We start from the raw sequence: 24233 nt of genomic DNA, 5'->3' as shown, positions 1-24233 counted from the left end.
GAGGTAATGTAACAACTAGTACACTAGTCTTTGTCCTTTAAGGGCAGCTGGTGTCTTTATTGGATTACAGGACCATCTGCCCCTAGCATGATGGTATCATTCTTTGTGAAGGGAAAAAGAAATGTGTGAGATAATACACCACTACATTTAGATGTGTAATGCAATCCTTATTCTTGAATTTGCTTAAGATATAGAGCATAAAAATGTAGCCAAAGATTAGAAAATGTTGTAAGAATGAGAAATTTTGGCTTCTGTATATAACTTTAAATAACAAAGATACTTCATATGAAAAAATATATATATATATTCAGGCCACTTTTGAGACTTTTTGAAAAAAACCATTTATACCATCTTATGCCATTTAAAGATATACCATCAGAATGTACCTCAAGAATATAAAATATGATAAGAATTAATTATTTTGGCTAATAATGAATCAATAGGATATTTTTCATTTGAAAAATTTCCCTTTTGGCACTTGGTGCCAATTATCTCAGATATACAGAAATATTTCAAACTGCAAATTTAAAATGTAAATGTTCACTTGTTATGTTACATATCTGAAAAGCAAGTAAGACAGCACAACATGAAGATTGCAGAGAAAACACGATTTAACTGTTGTCTCTGTATTAAGACAGGGTGCGAGTCAACTTCATGTGGCTTTGCACCCAAAATGAAACTGAATTACAATAAATATCCCTTTTTACTTCAATTTCTTAAATGAGCATTAGCTCAAACTTTTTCAATTTATCGATGTATCGTATAAAAAAATATGTGTCTTATATATGTGTGGAGGATATGCAAATGAAGATTATTCCGTCGTCACAGCTTGTGTGGTGATTTGTGCCGTGCGATGCGCATGCGTCAAACGTTCTTTAAAATAGTTGATTTTTGTTATGTTAGCCCACACATTGTTCTGTTTTATCGTTCATCAATAGCCTGTTCCGGCTGGTCCGTGATATTTTAGTTAAATGTTAAATTAAAGTGATGAATTAAGTTATATTTCCATCACCTGACTCGCTTAGTCTGATCGTGTGTTTGGTGAGTTTTAAACCTCAAGTTTTGTGATAGCGCAGACCGTTGTTGATCCGGCTAAAAGCGGTGATACATTTTATGTGGAACTGTACATATGCCTTATTGAATACGAGTACAGTCGAATCACAATTTAACTAATACTGTTATAGCAAAAATCACATTTTAACAAACATTTTTCTAATCCACCAGATAAGTTAACATAGAAACAATACAAAAACCTGGAATTCCTTTATAATGAAATTTCATTAGAGCGAAGTGATTTCTCCAGTCTCTTGGAGTTCGTTATAATGGGATTCGACTGTATTACAGAGGATTCCAAATTACCTTGGGATTTACCTACAGAAGATTCCAAATTATCATTAAAGAATACTCTTACAAAATACAAAATGTATGAACTTATGAGTAGCTATATCTGATACTTGCTTACTTTGTTTTTGTCAGGATTAAGCCCTCCAAAAAAGATACCCCCTTCACAGTAGTGAAGGGGGTATAGTTAGGGGATGTCGGATGAATACTGTCTTCCAACACCTTCAGTAATCTGAAATTAGTGCTGCTTTACTTAGCTGGATGCCTACTCCCCCTCCCACCTCTACTTATGACAATACCATTTGGGAAGGTGGGGGTAACACTGTATATACGAAGGGTAATCATATATTTTTTCACTTGGACAGTAGTCTGTGTGGAAAAACACAAATAAATAAAAATAAACATTATGGTCTATAAATTATATATTATTTACGATAGAAATGACACATGGCACTTCCACACATTTACAAAACATGAATTTGAACAAAGTTTTCTCTCTTCTCTTTTTCTATACTCCAATATTTGCCGCCCCCTCCAAATTTGCCACCCTGGGCTATAGCCCACTTAGCCCTTCTGTAAATATAGAGGGCCATTCAAGTATTACGTCAGCATCGATGGGGGAAGGGGTTTCTGATTTGCTGACAAGGGGGAGGGGGTTTGGATGATGCTTACGTCATCAACCACCCTTTAAGAAAATATGAAATATTCTTAATGGCATCTTACTCAGCACACCAAAAACGAGAAAAATCTTTCAAAAACTGGTTTTTGACATGAAAAACCTAACCCCACTCCTGCTAAACTTGTTCTTTTGCCAGTGACCAAAGTTCCATGGAACAGAATCCATATTGATCATGCTTAGAGATACGAGGTGAGAATATTCTCCTGGATGTAAAAATTGGAGAATAATCAAGAATATTCATTTTTCTTTTAAATAATTTAAATTTTTTTTACTAATTTTGTTTATATTATGAAATATAAATTAGTTTTCATTGCCTGAAACATTTACAACAAAGCAATTTTTGACATATTCACCCCAATGACAACTTTAGTTCGAGAATATTCTCCGAATATTCACGGGTCACGACGAGATGTTTTACAAGTTTGGTTATAAAGATTTTATAAAACTTTTAGATGAAAACCTTAAAAAAATTATTTTAAATTAGATAAATTTTCAGAAATAAGTTCAAAACAAAAGAAATTAAACCAAAGTTGATTGATGAAGGAAGCAATTCTTATATAATCACCTTCATTCTAAGAAGACACAGAACTGTTTTCTTCAATGTACATACATTTAAATTCTGTGTATCACTCACATTTCTTTAAAAAAGTGCAATTTTGGCAATTTGTGCAATTCAGCCATGTTGGTTTTATTTTCTTGCTTTTAAACTTTAATATTGTAGACTACAAACTTCAATATTCCATCTTCTTGATGGGAAAAGAAATGGGAGACAGTAGTCCTTTGAGAGAATATTCTCTTATAAATTACCAGAGAATATTCTTATCGTAAAATAATAAGAATTATTCCCAAGTTATTTGTAGATATTATTTATTTTAATGCATGTTATTAAAAATACTCTTGAGAATAATCTCTGGAAGGAATACTATTATAAATAACTAAAGAATATTCTCTAGGACTATTACTAATAACTTGAGAATAATTATTATTTTCTATAAGAATATTCCCAGTAATTTGTAAACGTAGCCTACTCCTTCCAGAGAATATTTTCAAGCGGAGCAGTTACACTGTGGTGAAGCCATGCCATTACCAGATGTCACAAAACAAAGAGGCACTAAAGAAGACAGTGAGACGACATCTGCCAGTGTCCCTTCAGCTACAGAGCATACAGAGTGGATTGAAGAAAAATGAAGACAACCAGTGTGTGAAGGTTTCACTTTCAGCACCTGTTCGAAGATCTTCAAGGGTCAGACATCCTCTAAAGAGGTTGGTCAACTGTTTTCTTTAGGGAGGAAGGAATGTTGTGAATATTACTAACTGAAAAAGTAATTGACAGATGGCAGCATGGGCTTCATCTCCAAGGATGTTTATGTATTATGATAGTCAATGTCAGGATAGCAATGGCGTTCGCTATGTTGTATAACCATCCTCTATGAATATGTGTCCATTAGATGTAGCAATTAGCAGTTTCAAGTGATTATTTTACAGAGAGGGTTTGTCACCTCTTAGGACAGCATTTAATAGTAAATCTTTCACTCGTTTCTGTTCCAAGTCGGAAAATTCAGCCATGGGCCTCTCCTTGTGCGCAAGATATAAATTGTTTCAGCTCGGGGGTTCCTCACTATGTTGCTGGCATTAGACAGTACTTCAGAGTTTATGGCAGAAACTACAGCATAATACTTTGTCTGATCCCAGGTAATATTAGTGAGAGTGTATTGGGCTTCGATAAACCACAAGTAGGCATCTTTGTCCAAAATTGTGGTAGTTTAAGTGTGACCCTGTCTATCTCATTTGACCTGTCTGGGGGTACTGTAAGACCAGTCGTGTGGCCCAGGCTCTGTCCCATGAGGGATATAAGCCTTTTACCCTGAGGGGTTGGACCACACTTGTCTGGCGGTACTGGTCATGTTGAGAATAATGAAGCAGCACAAAAAACAGGAATTTAATTGCCCAGGTAGGGGAAATAACACCAAAAAAAATTCTTGTACACGCTGAGCTTACTTGAGCTAGCGGACGGAGCAGAGAAAGGAAACCACTTGGCTTACTGTTTGCTAATGATGGACAGACTAGAGAAGAAGAAGCACGAAGTTGATGTCGCATATTGCTGTTCCTTGTTGTTTTTCGATGCTTGAAGGTAGCGCAATCTTTCCATGAAGTCACCACTAAAGATAAGCAATGGTTGCTGATAATCAAAATTTTCTATCTATTAACTTTTAAGTATTACACATAATAATAATATTATTATCTGCAATCACATCTTATTATTAAAGTTGAAAATGAAAGCTGGAACAGATGCAATATGGTTCGCCACGACTTTGGCGACTTTTTTCTCGCGATAAGTCGCCAAGATCGTCATAATGCTTCTCTGAGTTGCCGTATTTTTTAACACTTTTCCGGTTTCGTTGGGTGATACTAGATGGCGCTGGCTTCACCAAACAGGATTTTTTTTTTTTCTTTTTTCTTTTGTTCACTGCGTTTTTTCAAAAATTCTAAACAGCCGTTGTTCCATTTCCAGCGCGTCTCTCTCTCTTTGATTATTATTCCTCCCTTCTGTAGCTTACATCATTTGGATTATTATCTACTGCTCAGGTTGTATCATACCATTTTATTATTTCGTTGTATTTATTAGTTATTCATCCATTGCCATGCCTTCCGTTTTATCGGTTTATTATTTAAAATGAACCTACAGAATTTTTCATGCCCGGATCCATTTATTTAAAAAAAGGGTCCGGGTTTTAGTTTTAATGCATAGAATATTTATTTATTCAACATGCCCGGATCCGTTTATTTAAAAAACAGGGTCCGGGTTTTAGTTTAAATACATAGAATATGCCCAGAATTCCTTATGCCCCGATCTTTTTATTATTAAAAAAATAGGCCAGGTGTAATTTTTTTTAACTGATATTTTTTTCTATTTTTATGCTTGGTGGTTTCTATTATGTTTTGCACGCTGTTTTTTTTTTCGGCGTCCATAGTGTCTGACGGCCTTGGCGACTCTTCGTCGGGCCATCAGACATATGTGGCGCCAAATAATCGCCAAGTGGCGGACCATACGACAGCTGTTCCTGAAAGCTTAACAAAATTTAGATTTAGTTTGTACGAAGATGAACCTTTGCCATTGCGACATCCGCCTAGACTCCTCGCAAGTTTCTTCTTTCTTATCGCCTATCATACTTCTCTTTTTTTCTTTCTATGCGCCCACACGTTTTTGCAAAAGGCATATCTTCAGTCATAAGATACACACAACAGAAATCTTTTCCTTAGTTTGGAACGTCATTTTCTAAAACTTTTTGAAGTCAGGCTAAAACATATTTTAAAACGGACGAAAAGGATATACAGTTTTCTTTACGAAGACATAGCAACACAGGCAATACCACAGGGCTGAACAAATCACAAAATTCTAGGCACCAAATAAAAATTTACTCGAAGAAAAAGGTCCAAAATAATAATACTTTGACTTTTTCAGGGCACAGTGACCCTCTTTCCTGTTGGCTATAAATTCCAAACATTTTGTGCTGCTCTTGGTTTGTAATTCATAAATAAAACAAAGAAAATTTTAGGCACCAGTACCAATTTTTTAGTCATCATTGCGACTTGTGGCCTGGGATTTGTCCATTCCTGACATACTATATTCAGCAAATTCGAAACTACGAGTAGGGTTTTGAAAACAATTGATCTCAGTCAAATATTGAATTTCAACTTCAACTGTAAGTGTCAGAAGTTAATCATTAGTTTTGTCACACGAAAGTCATTTTATACACAAATGATCAAAGGATTCACAAAGTCACTGAAATGACACTAATATTCCACGAAATATATCATGTAATTTTATAATGAATGACTGAAAAAATATAGTATGATGATCACTTACTTCCCTAACACTTTCGGCCATTTTCCTTATTTTGAATTTACTACTTTAAACTCTGGATACAACTGTCAATTTTGGAACAATTCACTCACCGGTAACACGTTTTGATTCCACAGCGAAAAAACAAACTTATCCGATGTTTCGAAAAAGAAAATTCATGAGTACAGTTTTTGTTCTACGATTCCTAAAGGGTTTTGCCTCGTTTAGCAATGACCATAATGATTTTTATTTGACATGACCATACGTCCCTTATTTTCTGGGACAGTCCTGGTTTTTTTTGTGTTGACTGTTTTTCGAATATATCCCGGTTGTATATTTCGCAAATGCACGGCGATTACACGATTTTTCCGTAATTTTTTCCACACAGCCAATCACGTTGCTTCAGCCTCTACGATAATTTGCGTAACTCTACGATAAAAGTAACTCTACGAAAAATGATATCTTCATTTTCGTATCTGATCGCGGAACAGTGATCAGGTAATCAAACAAGGTAGACATTTCCACTGATGTTCCGCGGAGCATTTAAAATGTGCAATCGCGCCATTTTCAATAAAAACCATTTTAATTTTTAAACCAACAAATTTATGCATTGAAAGCAAACTTAAATATTCAAACAGTTAAAGGAGGATAACGACTTCAAATTTCTGAAAATGTGATAGAAAATCCTTGTAAAAATTTATCCAATTTATCAATGCATTTTTCGATAGTAAATCGACTAAAAATAAACCGATAAATTATAGTATGAAAAAATATATTCGTGCATGTTAATAATCGCAAACAACTATGAAATATTTAAACATCTATATAAATATTAGAACTTCAGAAGTGTAAAGATATACTAAAAGGAATTACATTTTTTTTAAAGTATTATTATTGGTCTTGATAAAATTTTTTCTACATATTTTTTGTTATAATATTTAATTGATTTATTATATACCAAAGTTTTAAGATTCGGCAAAATATAAATACTTGTAGCAACTCGAGTAAACCCTCCCTATATAATAACAAGGATGTACGGAGGTTCCTCCGCGTCGGCTCGCGTACAAATATGGGCGTGACGGAGCGAAGTAGGAAAAACCATTGTCGATTTCAGCATGTAAAATATGGGAAAAACTTCCATCTTCAGTATTTTTTTTCGGTGTTTTCATATTATTTCATTAGTGTAACTGCTCATCTTCACATACAAGTATATAGCTGTGTCTCCGGTGAGCATGCCTTACCCGAAAAATGAATACACGTGCGAATGTGACTGTTTACGATACGAAACAAGATGTAGCATTGTGACCACGCGCGTATGTGCTCAAAGTTTTTTTTCATTTTGCTTGGAGAAAAACTGGAAATTATTGAACGTGACTTTTTTTTGAGGAGCTAGCTCATGAATAGGAGAGACCAGTTGTCTGAGAAATTGTCCTTAGGGAAGGCAATGGACTGGAGGTGAATGAGAACGACATTCAAGAACTAGTGAAGGAACATGGCCGGGAGTTAATCACAAATGAACTTATAGGTCTCCTTTGCGCGCAACAGCAAGCGCTTATGGACGGTATCTCATCTGTGGAGGAAGAAGAAAGAAATATGGAGTCCCTTACTTCGAATGAGATTAGAGAGATGTGAAGAATGTGGGAATCTGTGCAAAATTTTGTAGAAAATAATTATACAAATAAAGCTGTAGCAGTGCGAACAATGAATCTTGTCAACGACACAATGTGATTGTCCATTTCCGAGATATCCTAAAAAGGAGGCAAAAACAAATGTCACTGAATAGGTTTTTTTCAGTCTCACAAAAAAAAGTTAGTTTGCAGACAACAGTGAGTGCGTAAATCTGGCCGAAATGATAGTTTTCCTCTCATCGTTCACAGTATAAGTTAATTTGTAAACATTATATGCTTATTTAAGGCGTTATTTTATTTTTCTTATTACAATTTTAAATGTATAGCATTATTCATGATATATGTGCTTTAAATTACTTTGTGCCCAAACAAAATATTTGGAACTCTCGAATCATCACAAACGAACTTATTCTGAAAATATTTTCAAACCTGCGGATTGAAAACAGCTATTTCTAGTATTTTAGAAAGTTTTGTACCAAAATTGGCAATGTCGCAGTAATTTTGAGACTATTTGTCGACAACATCGTTCTCTGGGGACCCCATGCAACTGGTAAGTCTGCATAAGCTGATTGTCTCGTATGTTCCCGCATTTGCGAACGAAATTTTCCATATTTTCCCCGAGAAATGTGATCAGCTTACTTCCATTTTACGGGCTCACAAGCCTCTAGTCTTTTTGAAATAAAACTTGTCCTTTTTTTTCAACAGCTTACTTAAATTTGTGATCTTGACTGAAATCTTAGACGAAGATAAATTTCATTGCTTATGAATAGTATTTAGATGATTATGAATATAAATATTCATATGTTGACCATATTTCCACAAGAAAAATACGGAAATCCCCATCAATGGTGAGAAAAGTAGCAAATTGCAGCTAAAATTCTCAAATTTCGAAGCAGTGAATCGAAATGAAACGTTTAACAAGAATTAGAGATGATTGCGACAATGAATATTTATCGTAATATAATTTATAACTTTGGAAACATTTTAATCCTTGATCTCAAGCCGGCTTCATTGATAAGTCGGGACAACCAAAATTACGTGAAAATATCGGAATAACTCCGTAAATACCGGTTGTATGGTGACCCTGAATATTCATCACATTATGTTAGTGATCAAGCTAACCATATTTCTTTGAGAAAAATTCGGGGATTTTGGTTCGCAAATATGGGACCGAAATTTTCATTCCACATTTCTTCCAATGTGAAATTAAGTTATCGGATTTTTCTAGCAAAAACTTTTAAAACTAAGCCGACGGTTATCTATCTCTCACTGCTGGAATTAAGAATTCGAGGCAGGCGTAAATATAAGCCAATGTGTCGGGAAGGGCGATTTATTATGCAGGTTCGTCCAGTATTATACGGGACACCCCACATTATTCGGCTCTTGAAAGGGGCGACATACCAAAACCCACCAGCTATCAGTGGCTGCTCGTCATCGGATATTTTGGTGGGGCGCAGATTTACATATATATATACTATCTATGCCATCTATCGGTGATATGTAAAGTACATGCACGCGCACACACACAGGCCATATATATAACTAGGATTTTTACTCCCCCCCCCCAATTTGAAATTCGATAATTTTATATAATTGTTCTTTGTTCCCCCTAAATTTTTCCGCCCGGGGCAATCGCCCTCTCTAGTTCCGCCCCTGTGTATACAAATACAACGCCACAACAGACAAAATGCCCAACGAGGTGGCTGATAAAAAGATGCCCATAAAAATATGGTTGTCATATATTTCAAAAATACAGCAACCCAATTAAAAATCCAATTAACACAAATTATAAACAATATATACACATAATAAAATAGTATACAACGCCCATAAAGAATACTTATGGTTGTCTTATTCTAAGAATGGGTAGCTTCTCGATTTACCCCAACATGTTTATCATACTTCTTTTTAAACGTGTCAATTGTGTTACAATCTACTACCTCCGGGAATAAGTACGTATATGTACTATTTACAATTAGTAAAGTATTGCACTGCATTGAAAACTTTTATGTTTGTTTACCAAATTGTTTTTCAGATAATCTGTATACCTATGCAGTATAAAAATAATAATGCTCTATCAACGCAACATTTACGTAAATAGTTTGCGTAGTTAGCTTAAGCGATGTCTTTAAACAACATTGAAAATCATCATCTAAGTTTAATAGTTGCCATCAGCAATGGTTTTTGCAAATTGTTAAAATTCATACTCTTCTTCCAATATCAGAGGTATTGCCCAGCCAAAATTTTGGCCCGTTTTCCGGACCCTTCACAAGATTCCGGATCTAAAAAACGGATCCCTTACAAAACTCCGGACCTGAAAAACGGACCCATTACAAAATTCCGGATTTGAAAAACGAACCCTTCACAAAATAAAAATTAATGAAACCATAAATTTGGAATTTCATCTCTTGTGTAGATTAACTAGAATTACTAGATTACTTAGCTTCCCGAAAAATTACTTATTTTTCACAAAATTAATGATCCTTTTCACAAAAATAAAAGAAATTTTTACACAAACTGACCCTACAAAAAAGGTCTAGACATAAGCTTGAATATTGTACTCTAATTTAAAAGGTGTATAAATTTCTATGATAAAGTTATAAAATATATATTTTATTCAAATATATTCTAACTTGGAAGATACAAGATTCAAAAGGTGGTAGATTTAAAATAAAGTAGATAGCAGCATGAGTATCCGCGGCGCTTTTGCGCATAATATATAACCTGTACTAACAATCCCCCTTTCTCCCTGCACTGGGTTTTATATTACCAAAGGGCCCGTTCAAGTATTACGTCATCATCGATGGGGAGGGGGTTTCCGATTTGCTGAATTTTGATGACAAGGGGGGGGGGAGTTTGGATAATGCTTACGTCATCACCACCCTTTATGAAAATATGAAATATTTTTAATGGCATCTTACTCGGTGCACCAAAAACGAGAAAAACCTTTCGATAGTTTGTTGGCACTTGAAGTAACATCCCCCCTATTGATAAGTGCCCTACAGAGCCACTTTAGTGATCTCTAAATGTTTCGCGGATCCAAGTGCTCTGGAACTGTGCCACGATCACTTAAATAATCTGAGAATGTGCCGCGGGTAATTTGAGTGATGTAGGACCGCACTGGGGGAAACTTAAGTACTCTAAAACTACGTCACACGTCACTCAAGGGATCGCTTAAGTGTTCTGAAACTGTGTCCCGGGTCATTTAAGTGATCTGAAAATATGCTACGAGCCGCTTAAATGTTCTGGAATTGTACCACGGGACACTTAAGCGATCTGTAAATGTGCCGTTTAGTTCAATTTTACAAAATTAGGTTTGAGGATAACCCCCCGGGGCCATATTTGGTCCGCGGGCCTTTATGTGATTTATCATTATATGGCTTAGAGGGTTGGTCGCAATGAATTTATTAAAGATAAATTTTGAGTTCATAGCCTTCAAATAACATTGAAATGGACAGAAATTGATTATAATAACATATAAAGGTATTTTCTTCGGAAATTTCAATTAAAAAAAATTATTTTTTGCATTAAAAAATAAATTTTTGATCGTGGGAGGCGGCACGAGAGCCTCCTCCTATGCCCCCCCCCCCCGTGTACGTCTCTGATCCCACCAATATGCGTTAGGATTCAGAGGGGCACAGCTGATGACGAAATTTTGCTGAAAAGGGCGGGGGGGGGGGGGGTCAGCGTTTTGACAAGGGGGGAAGAGGGTGTCAAAAATGGCTAAACATTTTCTTAGGTAATACTTGAACGGCCCCAAAGGGTAAGGCACCTTGATAAGGATTTATTTATAGTGGCTATCAAGAGCTTAGCGGGGGGAATTAGGGGTGGGGGGAGTCTGGTCTTTTCTTTCTTTCAAACCGAGCACAACTCAGGTCAATCACCATCTGGGGGGATTTACTACCTAGTGAGTTGTGCCGGAAGTGTAACTGTGTGTGTACCTAACAGTCTGAGTGCGTATGTAGTGTTGCGTTTGATTTTTCAGTGCTGCCGTCTATATTTCAGAAGTGAATGATGTATTATTGAATTACATTTGTACTGTTTGTAGGTCTGTTGCTCTCTGTGGCGAGACTAAAGGGGGAGATCGGCTCGCATTCGCGCTTTGAAGCCGACCACCACTGTGGTGACGGTGGGGTTCGAACCCGAGAACTCGCGACGAGAGTTTGTCACTATGGCCACTCGACCACCACAGCGGCTGGGGGTCTGGTTCCTTGCTTCCCCCCCCCCAAATGTGAGAAAATCACCGAAAAAAGGGAAAAGATGGCCAAATCCATTGTTCTATCACTTTGGACCCCGAACGAAATTTCTAGCTACACCACAGGGTATCTCGTACAACGAGCGACGGAAAGCGGCCAAACAGGAAAGACGACTACAGAGTTCTCTCCAGCGCTGCCGAACCTGGACCCTTATTTTAGATTTTTTTTAAAATCGATGCTTCCGAAAATTTTTCTTCTAATTTATTAAATTCATTTTAAAAATGAAAAAAAAAAAAAGAAATTCAATGGTATTAAGTTGGTCTCAAATCTATTTAAAGAATTAAATTTATGCCGTAATTTTCAGGGGGGTGCACCTACGCGCCTCCTTCACGCATGGGCCCACCCGGGCACGGCCCGGAGGCCTCAAGAGAAGAGGGGCCTCACAAAAATGAGATCTGGTTGAAATTTCCTAGAATTTACCTGTTAGGGCCTCAGAAAAACTACTTGGCCCGGGGGCCCCATGATGCTCTTAAGACGGCCCTGCCTTCACGAGTCACCCCGCGAGCTATAGCAGACTATATAGCTCGTGTAATACGTTACAGCCAAATTGGTCAGTTCGCAAATTGACCCGGCTAGTTCACGAAGTGGCTAGAAATCCATGGCCAAAGTCTGGTAACAAAAAACATGATTTGGGGGTCATCGCCAAGTTGGAGTATTTTTTCATGCCAATTTTGTCCACGTTAGCTACGGCAACCCATCAAAGCGGTAATTTTTTTTTCAAAATTCGGCAGAAAAAAACTGTCTACTTTATTATTTTCCTCGTCTCGTAGATCTAATCCAATACAGCTATTATATACAGGGTGTTCCATCCAGACCACCCAAACTCTACACAGCCAGATTCCTCGCTTGAAATACATAAAAAAATGCCCAAAGAACGGTACCTGTGATCGGTATCATAGTTTTCGAGAAAAATGTGACAGAAAAGTATGACGTTAAGGCTCCTTTCACACGGAGAGGATGCGGACATGGGTCCGCATACTTTTTCACACGAGCACTAAAGTTGAAATTTGTTAGTCTTTAGTTTGAAATTCATGCACAAAAACTATTTTTTTGCAATTATTTTTCTCCTTCACCCCTGATTCAGTGCCCATAGGCATTTTTTGAGAGGCAGTCTAGAGCCCTATGCAATATGGGTATAAATACTAAAAAAGAAAAAAATGACAAGCACTCGAGCATCTTACTTTTTTAATGTCACAAACAATGATTCAATATTGAAAAAATATAAGAAAATTATATTTCACATTAGTGAACAACTTCGCTAGGCCAATAAGTATTGTTTAGACTTTTCTATAAGTCACCCATTATGATGTGCACAGCAATATTCATTCTTGATCACTGATGTTGCAGACAAAATGTATGTTTGTATTGCTGGACACCACCACATAACATTGTGAAGCAGTCTTGTCTGAATCATTCTAAATTTATAGACTGACAGAGTACACAATGATTATTAATCTTTAAAATAATTGTTCCAGATCAATTTTATAATCCCAATATCACATTCTCTTATCAATAAGCTATAATAAAAAAGTGATTTAAAACTAAAAGCAGCAACTTTTCTTTGTACTTTTAGTTTAAAAGTACAAAGAAAAGTTATGCATCAGTTTAAAAATAACTTTCATACGCATAGTTTGGCCATCCTCATGTGGGTCACCTGTCTTAAGCAATATGCACAGCTAGAGATGTGAGGTGAGAATATTCTCGGAGAATGAGAATATTCATTTTTCTTTTAAATAATTTAATTTTTTTACTAATTTTGTTTATATTGTGAAATATAAATCAGTTTTCATTGCCTGAAACATTTACAACAAAACAATTTTTGGTATAATCACCCCCAATGACAACTTTTTAGTTTGAGAATATTCTCCAGGTCATGATAAGGTGATTTAAAAGTTTGGTTATAAAGATTTTCAAATTTTTTTATAAAATTTGTGTGAATACATGTTAAATGATATTATTGGCAACCAAGGAGACAAATGTCCCATACTGGTTGTTGCAATGAATAGGTTTAAAAAATACAGTACAGTGATATCAGTTTCAGATATATGATGGGAAAAAAATACCAATAAGATAGTTACAGATAAAAATAGTATAATTAATAAAAAATAAATATGTTAAAATTACAATATAAATAATAAAGTATATACCAAAGTTTAGAAACCATTAAATTAAAACATTAAAAAATTATTTTAAAATTAGATAAATTTTCAGAAATAAGTTCATAACACAAAAGAAATTAACTTAAAGTTGATTGATAAAGGAAGCAATTACTATGCCTTCATTCTAAGAAGATACAGAACTGTTGTTTTTTCAATGCACAATACACTTAAATTCTGTATCACTCCCTTTTTTTAAAAAGTTGTGTAATTCAGCCCTGTTGGTTTAATTTTCTTGCTTTTAAAATTTAATATTGTGGTCCACAAACTTCAATATACCCATCTTCTTGACTGGAAGAGAGACAGGGACAGAGAATATTCTCTTAAAGGATTATTATAAATTACTAAAGAATATTCCTATCAAAAATAATAATTATTATTCTCAAGTTATTTATCGAGATTATTTATTATAATACACGTTATTACATATATTCTTGATAATACTCTCTAGAAAGACTTCGGTAACTGAAGAATATTCTCATCAAGGAGAATATTTTCTGGAAGGACTATTATTAATAACTTGGGAATAATTCTTATTTTCTATAAGAATATTCCCCAGTAATTTATGAAAGTAGTCCTTCCAGAGAATATTCTCAAGGACATTATATGTAACTATATTATAAATAAGAGGAGAATATTCTCATCAAGAACTTATAAGAATATTCTGAAGTTATTTATAATAGTCCTAGCCAGGGTTGGCAGGTTTTTGACACATGGCAGTTTTTGACGGTTTAAACCGCAGTTTAAACTGTCACGTCAAAAACCTCAAATATTGCTTTTTGATATAAAAATTCCCATTGGAAATGCCCACGTTAATTGCATGTAATGTTTAAAGTGACTATGTTATACAAAGAATAAATAGTTAATATGATTCTAAAATAATTTTCTACTCTCGACAGAATTATTTTGGACAATATGTATGGTTTTTTTTCCTTATAAAATTTGAATAAAGCATAACATGAACATTAAAGGGAAAACTGTGGAACAATTTGACATTCTTTGATTCAAGATGATTCTTGACCTTCCAAAATTTCTTCAACTGCTTATATATGTTTGTATTGATATAAACCGTCTGCTGTCCTCTTTTTACAACAGATAAGTTTTTAAAAAAGTTTATTACATCATGTATGTAATGTTGATTTCTGTTATTATTAAATTATCTAGATCACTACTGATATATAAAACGATACTCTTATTGCGCATAACATTGAAATATCTCTAGCAATCAAAATACTAAATTGTAGGACTAAAATGTCATTTAATTTAGCAATGATATGGTACATTTACCAGCATTTATAATGCAATGGTTTTCCAATTGAAGCTGTATTCAAACGTGCAAAAAAAAAGGCTTTTTGTATCAAGTCTTGTCAGCTCTGCTTTGGTTGAAAATACTCTTTAAAGCTCTGTGAATTTATACACCCTGATCTGAGAAATTCTTAGGTGAAAATAAATGAGTTTAATTAGTGCATTAACAGATGCTGCGTGAGAATTTTTATATGGAATAAAATTTTGGGCGGATCAGAAAATTTAAAACATCACAATAGATATTTTTCCTCAGTAATTATCATTCTGAATATATAAAACCCTTTAATCTAAATAAAAGTAAGTGTTTTGTTATTTAACATATCCATCAAGTTAACAAAACTAATTTGACATCATTGACAGTAAGATTTTGATAGTTTTAATACCGAGTTAGTTTCTGGGGTCAAAAATCTAACCCTGATGCCCTATCATACATATTTTGAATAAGCAGCTCTATTCCACTTAGCAAATTGAACACAGGTAATGAGTAGCTTAGATAAATAAACCATAAAATTATATTTTATATGTTCTAGGCTCTTATGTTGAAGAATTCAAAATTGCAAATTATAATTAACATTTTGTTTTGATTACTGTAATAAATTAATGTTTAAAAATAAAACATTCTGGTATGCAAAAAAGTAAGTTTTTCATCATGTTGTACATCTATTGTGTTCAAAACATTATCAAAAGGCATTCATTTAGGTTTTTGACGGTTTTCATCAGTTTTTGATGGTTTAAACCAGTTTTTGATACTTGTCATGTCGAAAACCAATTTTAAACGTCAAAAACCCAACCCTTATCCTAGCAGAGAACATTCTCTAATATTCTCCACGATGAGAATATTTTCCAAAAGATTATTCTCGAGAATTTTACATCTCTATGCACAGCATGTCCAGGCTCTGTTAAGACTAATTTTTTAATAGAAAAATTTTGCCTTTCAAAGATCAGTTATCTCTGTAGCTGCTGCATGGTAGTGTGATCATCACAATATATATATATATATAAGACAATGGTTTTTAACCAGACAGGTGGCACACAGTGGTGGTCAGCTGAAGTTCGTTTTCAACTGACAGCACAGCTTTTTTCATGGCTTTTCAATTTTGAGGCACCCGAATGTTAATATATTTCATTAAAAAACTTCACGATTCAATGGGTGTTGTGATCTGGCAACACTCCTGACTAATCTGCATATCAACAACAAGCGTGCACAGTTAGTGCCATGCCCACCTGAAGCGTATTTATTGGCGCAAGTCGAATGTGATCACTACTCTACTGCTGCTACTTCTGTTTAACTATGTAACTCAACTGTGTTAACTATATCAATCAACTGACGCTGCAGCATTTTTTCCTGGCTTTCCAATTTTGAGGCAAGAATGCAAACATATTTCATTAAAAAAAAAAGACTTCACGATACAAAGCAAAAAAAAAAAAAAAATTCATGCATCTGTCACTTTTACTTCCAAGATAAAACATTCACACAGCTCAGACAAATACAGTACACCACAAAAGTTTAGGCACAACACTAATTTTGAGTTATTTAATGTGAATTGTGCGAGGCTTTACACATTTTGCGCAGGATTCCTGTGGCAAATAACATAAAAAAAAAAAAAACAGAAATCTTGAATATTTGCTACATTGTAATGAAAATGCATGCCACAAAAGTTTAGGCATAAATTTTGAATGTTTTTTTTTAGAAATCATAAATAATTTTATTAACTTATGTGATCGCCATTGCTTTTTATGCCAAATAGCAATTCAGGACAAAAAAAAAACCATGCCTTCTCAGTAGCATTTTTCATTATTAAAACTGAAAAATGTTTTTCTCTGCTATGCACGACATGTGTAAGGGTACCACAAAGGTTTTCTATGGGGTTGAGGTTCAGATCAAAGTCTGGCTAATCCTGAACAGAGATCTTTTTAGCTCTGAACCACTTTTTCATTGACTTTGAGGTGTGAATAAAAACATGAACCAGGCTGAAAAGTAGTTTGAAACACCCAACATTTCTCCAAAACGGTAATAAATGGCTTTCAAGTGTCTCTTGGTACATTTCTGAATTCTGACTGCCATTTAAGAATGCCAATGAGGTATGTCCATTGTAACCAAACCCTGCTCACACCATCACTGAACCTTGCTGTGTACAGGATAAAGTTCATGAACTGTTTCTTAAACCATGCCAGTAAGAATAACCATCACTCTGGGGGCTGTCTATAAATTCCACCACTTTGCATCACTGAAGATTTTTTTTTTTTTCAAAATTTTAGAATAACGTGCTCCTCACATATTCCCAAGGGATCAGCATGATCCGCCAGGGAATTTGCTAGTGTTAGTGAACATCCATGCCCGAACCGGGATTCGACCCTGACCTGCACAGTGAGAAGCTAGAAATATATAATATTATACACAGCCATTTGCCTGCATGACATATGGTCTCAAGCCGTGTCTAATTGCGCTTGATTATGGTAATGTTTTCAGAAGGATACACAAATAATGTTGCTCTTTTGCAAATAGCAAAAGAGCAAAAAACTGTAGAGAATTCTTTGTGAATTCATCTACAGTTTATTTCGAAATATTCAATTCTGTTCTATATTTTATTTCACTTTCAGGGTGTTTCTGTTGTTGAGCAAGTATTCATATTTTTCTGTCACATTAACTGGTCACTCAAGGTCTTCGAGGTGTGGATTTTGGTTTACAATGCTCATCAAGTGATAGCATTCTATAGATCATGGTTTTCCCAACTGTTTGTTCCACCGCCCCCCCCCCCCATCAGAAATTCAGCACCCACAACTCAAATAAACCCATAGGATCCTATGTTAAATCCGTAGCTTCTATTGCCCCTCGACCAGTCTATCGCCCACCAGAGGACAATATTGCCCACATTGGAAAATACTGCAATAGATGCTTTGTTAAAATTGATTTAATTCAATAAAAATTTCAGGAACAAATTTACCTTGACCACAATACTCATATCCACAATACTTCCTTGTTTGAGGACTGAGTGGATTTTGGCATGGTGCATGACAATAACATTCAAGGTTTATGTAGCAACAATGAGAAACAACACATTGTGACATAAATCTATGTGGCATATTGAAATGTGCATAAATTTGATTCTGTGCCTATATTATGATGGCACGTAAAATTCAATTTTTTAATTTTTTTCTTTGAAGTTTTACTTTTATGAAACCTTCACCTCATATTTTCTAGAATACATGATTTCTGATAGTTGATAAAATTATTAACAAAATCTATCTATTATTTCTTATTTTATTAAAGAATATATTATGTGCTTAAACTTTTGTGTGTGGCACACTGTATAAATATATTAGGGACATACACACTTATATACATACAATTTATGGCATGCATTAAAAATTCCTCTGAGGAATGTTTATGTGGTGTCTGCAGTTTTAGTGGTGGTCATTTCTGCACAGCCAAGATGATGCACAGCCAAACGACTGCAGTCCTTTCTCCACTGAGAACATGTTACAGATGCGGACAAAAGAAACTATGGAAATAATTTTTCAAGACCCTGCTTCTTCAGCCAGGCCTCTTCCATGGCTTCATTTCTTAAACTTCTTTGTCTGCAAAGACATCTTTTAAATTAGAATGCTTTACATTCAAATCAATTTCTTTATATCTATAAATTTCTAAGCATTAGAGAATTGCTCCATTATGTGTTCAAACGTTGAATATAACAGTACATATCTGATGACTGTCAAAAAGTTTTGGCTGAACAGAGAGCTAACAGTAAATTCTTTAAGTTGGATGAAACAGCCAGGGGAATATACAAAATGATGAAAATATGTACAGTAGTGATAGAATGGCTTGCATATTTTTCAATGGTATGCTGTTTCATGATGGTAAGGAAGGCATTATGGATGCTCCATGTGCACCAAAGTTGAGAACAAATTGTCCTGTCTTAAAAAGACCTCATGGGAATATAAAAAATAGATCCGAATTATGACAATGGAGATTCAAGCAAATAGGATTTTGTTTGTGCTGCATGTGTAATGCAGGCCTAGAAGTGAAAATTTGAAAAAAAGAATAGGAACACCATAGATAAAAAAGAAAAAATGGGGAAAAATTAAATTCCCAAATTATCGTAGCATTTAAAAATTTTCTGTCATTCAGAATCATATCTTGAGTATTTTAATAATAGTATTACTTATTAATATTTCAAGAAACTCAAGTTCTCTCTCTCTAATGATTTTAAAAATCTTTCACTCCAACAGAATGTCGTATCAAAAACAATGTATAATAGCGCAGAACTAAAAAGAAAATCAAATTTCTATTGTTACTTGAAAAGTCCAACTAATGATCACGATACATTTTTCCCAAGCTTTTCAAAAGAAGGACCCTGTCTAAGTGCCACAGAAATGTATTACATACATGCTCAACCCATTGTCCAAGGGCCAAATGTGGCGTCAGAGTCATCTGATGTGGCCCACAACTTCAAACCTAATTTTGTAAAACTGAACTAAGCGACACATTTTCAGATAGTTCAAAAAGACCCACAGCACAGTTTCAGATCATTCATATGGCTCGTGTCACATTCCCAAATCACTTAAATGTGACCTGTGGCATACTTACAGATCATCGCAGCACAGTTATAGATCACTCAAGTTACTTGTGCTGCTGTTCCACTTTGCTTAAGTGACCTGTGGCATATTTACATATCATTCAAGTGAGCAGCGGCATATTTACATATCATTCAAGTGAGCAGCGACACATTTACATATCATTCAAATGACCCACAGCACATTCTCAGATCAGTAAATATGTCACAGCATATTGACAGATCACAGTGACACAGTTCCAGAGCACTCAATCGACCCATGGAACTGTTCCAGAGCACTCAATCAAGTGATCCGTGATGAGTATCAAAATCAATGAAATGGCCCACTTTCTACTGAAGGCTGAACATTCTTGATGTAACACATCCTGGAGTTACATTATACCTGCAGGATACAACAATTAGAATGTGTTTTTTCAAAGATGATGGTAGTTGCCAATAGCATAAAAACAAGCCCACTATGCCTTGAAACATACATGCCCAACGCATGATCAGCAAGCTAAATGTGGCCCTTGTAGTAATTTGAAGTGGTCCATGACGAATAACAAAACACAAGTGGCCCGCAACACATTTCCAGATCATTTAACCTGCCAACGAAACATATCTAGATCACTCAAGTGACCCCAAGCACATTTCCAAATCAATTGTGTAACCCGATGCAAACTCCCAGTTCACTCAAGTGGCGTGTAGTTTAGTCAGGATGTCTCAAAGATGAGACCCAGGGTATTCAAAAAATCTGGGCCCCTTTTGAGTGAAAGTGGGTCCCTCTCGAAAAAAATTATCTTGAAAAAAAAGTATGACCCCAATAATTCATTGGTATCTCCATGAATTTTTTTTCCAGCATGCCCCAGGTTTTTCATCACCTGCTTATATCTCTTCGTTGAGACAGCAGTGGGCCATGTTCTGGGTCAGAGGAGGTATCTCTGAATCAAATGATTCATTTCTAAAAACAGGTTCTATTCCAAAGGTTCATTTACTTTCATTGTCTACTAATAGGAAAAGCTTACAAAGAAACTCATTAATGAGAATTTAACATATGGCAATATAACACATATAACAAATCTAAACCAAATATACAGATGATCCCGCTTATAACGTTCCCATTTAGAACATTTTTCCGATTAGTACAACTGATTTTCATGGTTAAGTAATTCTTAAGATTTCCCGTTTAGTGTTTTCCTGCTTAAGTTTTTTATGCCAGTTTTTTGAAAAGCATTATAAGCAGGATCCACTGTAATTAAAAGTTACAGGCACACATTTACATATTTACTAATAAATCAATTTATAAATTCCCTTTTGATTGATTTTTCATTTCTTTAAAAAAATCTTAGCTCTTTGAATATCTTATATTTTTTAAAAAGAAAATGAGATTTTCTCTCTCTCAGACACTTATCTTCCAATTCTCTCTATTCATAAGAGCAAGGATTTCACACCAATCCTTGCGAAGCGATTTCCTGGTAGAATGATTTTACTTTCCCACCCTGTCGGTCCACCACTCTGATCTGTCGCCATTTAACTGCCACATATTTTCAGACCTGAATATGGGAGCTATGTCAGATTTGTGTTGGTGAAACTCGAGTGTGCCCCCACCATTCAGCATGTTTTGTGTTCAGTAGGTGGTGCCATCCATCTATCCAGGGCTGCAACTAGATACTTTCTCAAATGGAGCAAGCACACATTTCAGCACCCAGCGTAATATAGAAGCAGTTTTTCATAAAGGGTGAATTCAGCACTCCCTCTAGTCCAGAGTTATGGGGGGGGGGGAGAAACTAGACCCGCCTCCTCTCCCCCAATCTAGTTGCAGCCCGAAAATTCATATCCAAGTATCTCAAGAAAAATGGGCACATTGTTTTTCCTGCATAAGTACAGTAAAATCTCTTTTTGCGGTCACTGATGGGAGGAAAGAATTCGTCCGTAAAAGAGGGGTGACCATTAACCAGGGGTTTTGAATGCTTACTTTTATTACACAATGGGAAATTATTATTTGTCCAAAAAAGAGAAAAGACCGCAACTGAGGGGTGTCCGTCAAGAGGGGTTTTACCGTATTAACCTTTTGCAGTTCTATGTCGAGGTGGAGTTGCTAAAGACCGCATCAGGAAACAACGGTACTGCATTATTACAACAGCACTTAACGATAATAGTAAGGCCCCTGTGAATTTGGCTTTTTGGTGAAACTCATAAATTATACAAAAATCCCAAATGGTCAAACATCTAGGAGCCTTCCTCATTGCGGAGAGGCATTTTCAAATGTTATGGGAAGAATTTATTTTGGTATAAAATTGAGAGTTGCAGATTTAACCAATTTGTATTTCTTGACTGTAATTCACGTCTTAAAATTTTAATTTTAAATGAACTGTACCAACAAAGTGCCGAGAAAATATCTGGACAGCAAATGGTTGAAGTATACAATCTGTATCACGAGAGAAAAAAAATGTTCTATTAAAATTTTTTTGAAGCAATAGAAATGAAAAAAAAAAAAAACACTTGCGTAAATGTATCACAGAAGGCAATAATTACCTATTACAGTTCAACAGAAATACCCAATGAAACCAGTACAACAAACATGGAAAGTGCTGTAGATGTGTTGTAGGTCTGATTTTCGTGGGGACCAGAGCTTTTTTCAAAAGAGTAGCCAACTCAAAATTGTAAACCTTAGAAAATCGTATTTTTAGCCGATTACCACTAAGCAATCGCAGGTTCCAACACCGGATTTTCACCAAAGCAAAATTAGGGGGAGGGGGGGGGGGGCCCCCAAGAAAATGAAAAGTTAAAAATTTTCTCCAATATTTTAATTTTCTACAAAAATGTCTTTTATACTATGTTAATTTAAAATTCTTTTTGAGCGTTAATGATCCACAATTTCTGTGGAAGAAATCCTTCTGCCCCCTCCTAAAGCCAATTCTACATACACACCAGTGATTTTCGCGATGCGAAACGGTGACTACCACACAGCAGCTAGATGACAAAACTGAATATCCAAGGTAGAGTTTTTAGATTCACTTTTTTTGAACGATCTAGGAAAATGTTTTACACTCTGAACAGGCACTCCAAATCCTTTACGATTTTTCGAAAATGCGCATTTGCAACCTTGTAAGAAAAAGGTGAGTTTATGCCACATAGACCACTGTCTTTGAATGCCGGTAGATAGCCGTGAAAGTACCGTAATTTCCGATATATAACCGGAGGGGAGAAAATCCATAGAAGTAAAAACTCAGAAATTCTCCTTAAAAATTCTGTGTACATGGCCCCTCATTAAAAGAAACTAAATATCTTCAACAACATGCGTGTATATCAATACAGTATACGAAGTAGTAAAACCACTTTTTCAAGATCGCGATAAGACTGAAAAGGAAAAAAATGTTGGAGTTTTTTCTCTCTACCTTTTCATCTTGGAACTAGGAAAGAACGCGTCCCGGAGGACACGTGAACCAAATTTTTATGCGTCGTTTCCTGAAATTTCGGGTATTTGAAGCGTTACAGCACATCAATGGCATCTGTTAGTTGCAGTTTACTTTAAGTGTCTGGAGGCACACTTACAGATCATTTGAGTTGCCCACAGCACATTTACAGATCACCTAAATGATCCATGATACATTTAGTTTAAATAAAGCTGCCTGCTGCATTTTTATAGATAATTTTACTGGCACTCTTGACACATTTCCAGACTACTCAAGTGGCCCGCTGCACACTTTCAGATCATCCATGTTGACTCACAGCACATTTCATGGGCGGAGATACGGGGGGAGGGAGGGCGCGGGGGGCATTGCCCCCCCCCCCAGCGTCAAAGGTGGAGTCGACTGATCTAATGTATAAATGTATATATGAATTGACATCATCGTGCCTCCCCTCAGCAATAATGACTGTGCCCCCCAGATCTCCAAGTCTATCTCCGCCCGCCTATGACACATTTCCGGTCAACTCAAGTGGCCTGCGACATGTTTCTAAAACAATGAAGTGGCCCACACTCACCAAAAGGTGGAGCTTGCTTGCCTGAAAACAAGGGTGCTCAACCAAGAGTGTGAGGCCATATCATTCATTTGAAAATGTGTTGTGGGTCACTTAATTTGATCTAAAAGAGCACCACAGGTTATTTGTGTGATCTGTAAATGATTCCTGGGTCACTTGAGGTGATCTGGGATTGTGTCATGGGCCACTTCACTAAAATCTGGAAACTTTCCTTGGGTCACATGAGTGATCTAGAACAGTGTTTCTCAACCACCAGGCCACGGTCCAGTACCTGCCCCCAATATCATCCATACCAGGCTGCAGGCTTTAAAAGGTTGAGAACAACACTGAACAATGTCCTAGGTGACTTGAGTGATCTGGAAATATTCCCCGGGTCACTTAAATAAGGTAAGAATGTGTCACAAACCATGTATATGTTATCTGTAAATGTGCCAGTGGCACTTAAGGCAGGCCACACTTGGCCCGCAGGCTATGGGTTGAGCATACA

The 24233-nt window shown here is 35.7% G+C and overlaps 1 protein-coding gene across 3 annotated transcripts in view; it reads right to left on the bottom strand.

Annotated features, from left to right (window-relative positions):
* LOC149085121 (small glutamine-rich tetratricopeptide repeat-containing protein beta-like) overlaps positions 1–6025 on the bottom strand; it is a 91737-nt gene extending 85712 nt beyond the window's left edge. The window contains exon 1 of one of the 3 annotated variants that reach the window (XM_089232940.1): positions 5889–6025. In XM_089232940.1, coding sequence (XP_089089066.1) covers positions 5889–5909 — 21 coding nt within the window. In that variant the 5' untranslated portion in view covers positions 5910–6025. The remainder of the gene's footprint in view (positions 1–5888) is intronic. The other 2 variants (XM_089232938.1, XM_089232939.1) reach the window with 2 other exon arrangements.
* Between the last annotated feature and the right edge of the window lie 18208 nt (positions 6026–24233).

Source organism: Pholcus phalangioides, unplaced genomic scaffold (assembly GCF_987345545.1).
Source record: "Pholcus phalangioides strain wild (caught in Gottingen) unplaced genomic scaffold, Ppha-v1.0 ptg000007l_1, whole genome shotgun sequence".
NCBI classification, from domain to species: domain Eukaryota; kingdom Metazoa; phylum Arthropoda; class Arachnida; order Araneae; family Pholcidae; genus Pholcus; species Pholcus phalangioides.
The sequence above is the reverse complement of the archived record's forward strand: the minus strand, read 5'-3'. Positions and strand labels throughout refer to the sequence as shown.